The 3,624-nt window shown below is 49.5% G+C and overlaps 1 protein-coding gene across 3 annotated transcripts in view; it reads right to left on the bottom strand.

Moving 5' to 3' along the window:
- Positions 1 to 3,624, bottom strand: part of LOC106807510 (Kv channel-interacting protein 1-like) — a 29,960-nt gene that overhangs the window by 11,636 nt on the left and 14,700 nt on the right. For all 3 annotated transcript variants that reach the window (XM_014809852.1, XM_014809853.1, XM_014809854.1), the window contains exon 3: positions 1,849 to 1,918. In XM_014809852.1, coding sequence (XP_014665338.1) covers positions 1,849 to 1,918 — 70 coding nt within the window. The remainder of the gene's footprint in view (positions 1 to 1,848; positions 1,919 to 3,624) is intronic.

Below are 3,624 nucleotides of genomic sequence, written 5' to 3'. Positions count from 1 at the left end.
TGGTATGGCATGGTGTGGTATGGTATGGTATGGTGGTGCATGGTAGTGTGCATGGTGGTGGTCGTATAGCATGGTAGTGTGCATGGTGGTGGTCGTATAACATGGTAAATCTCCCCCTATGGCAAACATCCCCCTATACATTGCGCATGTGCATAAGCGTGTCTAGCAAAGCAAGGCGGATGACGCGTTGCGCATGCGCATGGGGATTTGACCTTTATCGCTAGCGTGCAATATAGGCGCGTTCACACGGACGTTTTTGGCCCGAGCCTAATTAGGCCCGTGCCAGATTTGGCTCGAGCCGAGCGTTCACACGGACGTTTTTGGCCCGAGCCTAATTAGGCCCGTGCCAGATTTGGTCCCATCGAAAACGGCGGACCAGGCCCGAGCCAAATTTTAGCACCAGCTTTCGGCGAGGGGTAGAGCGGTAGAATCGGTTGAGCGGTAGATGCCCCGAGTGTCGAACGTGTACTTCGACGAAATAAAGTCCAAAACAGTATAAAAATTCGAAAAATTTGATCAGGATGCACGTTTTCAAGATTGATAATTCAACTAGGAACGTAAGTAAACACTCTGAATCGTACACAACGCCATCTCGCGACATACTGCCAAACTATCTGTGAGATTTTTGCATTGCATTATTTGTGCAATAAAATTTATTTGAATTTGAATTTGAATTTGACAGACAGTATTCACTTGCGTACGTGTGAACGCGCCGACTCAAACCGGCCCGAGCCAAACCATGACCGTGTGAACGCGACTTATGAATAGGGACGACTGTCATTGGGGGCATGTTCTACCATGCTGCGCCGGAGCGGTTTCAATCGCGGCCATATTAGATTCGGACGAGTCAAATCGTAAATGACGGAAATCAAGAATAAGCACTTATCGGCGACCGCGAGTTCCGACTCGACCAGCTAGCGACACTTTTCATGAGTTTTATCTCTCCGTAATGCATTCGTTAGGTGGAGCTGTATTTCTGCGGCAAACGGTCGGGGGTTGTGAAGGAAGGAGCAAGATCAATACGCTGAGATCGCGCTTGCGGCTAAAATTCCGACTCTAGCACCATGGCTATAGGTAGCGGCCGTAGAGTCATGCGTCTAGCATCATACTAGCTGCAGTAGCCGTGGCTGCATGACTCTAGTGTCATACTAGCTGCAGCATCCGTGGCTGTATAACTCTGGCTTCATACTAGCTGCAGCATCTGTGGCTGTATAACTCTAGCATCATACTAGCTGTAGCAACCGTGGCTGCATGACTCTAGCATTATACTAGCTGCAGCATCCGTGGCTGCATGACTCTAGCATCATACTGGTAGCAGCATTCGTGGCTGTATAACTCTAGTAGCATACTAGCTGCAGCATCCGTGGCTGTATAACTCTAGCATCATACTAGCTGCAGCATCCGTGGCTGTATAACTCTAGCATCATACTAGCTGCAGCATCCGTGGCTGTATAACTCTAGCATCATACTGGTAGCAGCATCCGTGGCTGTATAACTCTAGCATCATACTGGTAGCAGCAGCCGTGTCTACATGACTCTAGCATCACACTAGCTGCAGCAGCCGTGGCTGCATGATTCTAGCATCATACTAGCTGCAGCATCCGTGGCTGCATGCCTCTAGTAGCATCATGCTAGCAGCAGCTGTGGGCTCACGCACGTACGGCACTACAGGTGCAGATATATTGACAGATATTAAAGTGATCGCGTGTTCTCTGAGAAAGTGCGATTACGTTTGGCAAGACTGTGGTTTTACGACGGAGCTCCTACACTGCAATAATTTAGTGTTTCTCTCGCAAATCGGGCCCCGCACGGGCGTTAATTGGCAATAACCCAACGCCATATACATACCGCCTTGTGGAAAGAACTGTGCGTAGATATCCTTGAACGTGTCTTCATTCACCATGCCCGTGGGGCATTCCTGCAAATGAATGGCCGATAAATCAATGGTTACACGCCAAATACACTCTACGGCACAAACAACTAACGTGTGCCATAATTGTGCGGGGCGCCTAGGGGGCATGCTATACACTACTTAAGCGGATAGAATGCAACGTGTGTAAGCAAACTGAAATGATGAAATACGATAGCTCGTAACCTGTGAAGCCACGGGGCTATTTCTGTTGTGGCTGGTTCGCTTTGTCAGCGCCAGGCTGTGTTTGATAGGAGCGGATAAATTCTGTTATGACATGCCTGTATCCGTTAGGCCTAAAATATAACCCGTTTCTGTTATGACTCGGTATGCCAAAGCAAGACGCTGAGTAGTCGAGTAAACTGTGGGTTTCTGACAGGCTCTAATATATCAGCGATGTCACATTGAATCACGCGATGCTGCATCCAGCCGAGTTGTAGTTGATCGTAATGTAGCATGGTTTCTACACGACCGCACACGAGCCGAGTTTCATCGAGGTTCGAATGCATGCTTTCTTCAGCTTCTCCGGTCATCCACACGCGCTTGATACTCGGTGCGATAATTCTGATGGCATACGACGACCATTGACGAATCGTCTCTTTATCGAGTTTCGATGGAAACGATGTCGACGCATTATACATGTTTGGTTTACACGTGCCTGTGTTCAGCTAGCGCGACAACGAGTGCGCAGTCATTGCTTTATATAGATGCATACAACGCCGCGTTGTCGTGTGAGCGCGAAGACGGATGACCCTCATACGGACTACGCGAGTGTGTGCGTGTGCGTGTGTGTGCGTGTATGCGTGTGTGTGTGTGTATGTGTGTTCGTGAATGTGCGTGTGCGTGCACGCGCGTGCGTACGCCCGTGCGTAGTGCGCGTGCGTGGTCGTGGTCGTGGTCGTGTGCGTGTGCGTGTGCGTGTGTGTGAGTTTCTTTACATGTTGATGCGTGTGGTTGTGTGTTTGTGCATGCGTGCATGAGTGTTAGTATGCGTGTGCGCGCGCCTCCTCTCACTCGGGCAGAATGTATAAACCACTTGACTATACAACGCTCCGACAGACTCATCCGTGTTATGTTTTTTTTGCGCAAGTTGCGCGGCAGGCAGCAGTTCTCACGAAGTTCGCACGCTGTTTTTCAATGATCGCCTGGCCGCCATCGACAATCGGCGCGCGAATTCCATCAAGCGAGTTTCGCCGTATTTCGTTGTATTGCGTGAAAGCACGAGTAGAGGCAATTCAAGGTCGGCCGCAGAAACGCACGTATACAACCTTCGCGTGTCCTCCGCGTGCGTCCCCACACACGCGACGCGTGTATCGCCCGTTCAATTTCACCCTTGCGCTTTGTGTGTGCATATATAGCACCATAGCAGCGATCTCTATATACTATATAGGATCTTGCGGGTGTAGAAGCTTTCTTTCGTTTCGACATCTCTCATCGTGTCGTGTGATTTGTCTAGAAAAAGTAGTTATGCGTTTTTAGTTTTGCGTGCCTGCGAACAACGGTGTGTATATACAGAAAGGCGATGATGATGCATCCTTCAAAACGTGAATCCTGCAAAGCGGTGAGAAAACTTGAGTGTGTGCGCGCGCGCGTGTTTGCGTTTGTGTATGTGTGCGTGCGGACGTCATGGCACTTGTGGGTGTTTAATATATATGGTGTGTGGTGTGTGTGTGTGTGTGTGTGTGTGTGTGTGTGTGTGTGTGTGTGTGTGTGTG

This window comes from Priapulus caudatus, unplaced genomic scaffold (assembly GCF_000485595.1).
Source record: "Priapulus caudatus unplaced genomic scaffold, Priapulus_caudatus-5.0.1 Scaffold219, whole genome shotgun sequence".
Taxonomy (NCBI): Eukaryota; Metazoa; Priapulida; class Priapulimorpha; order Priapulimorphida; family Priapulidae; genus Priapulus; species Priapulus caudatus.
The sequence above is the reverse complement of the archived record's forward strand: the minus strand, read 5'-3'. Positions and strand labels throughout refer to the sequence as shown.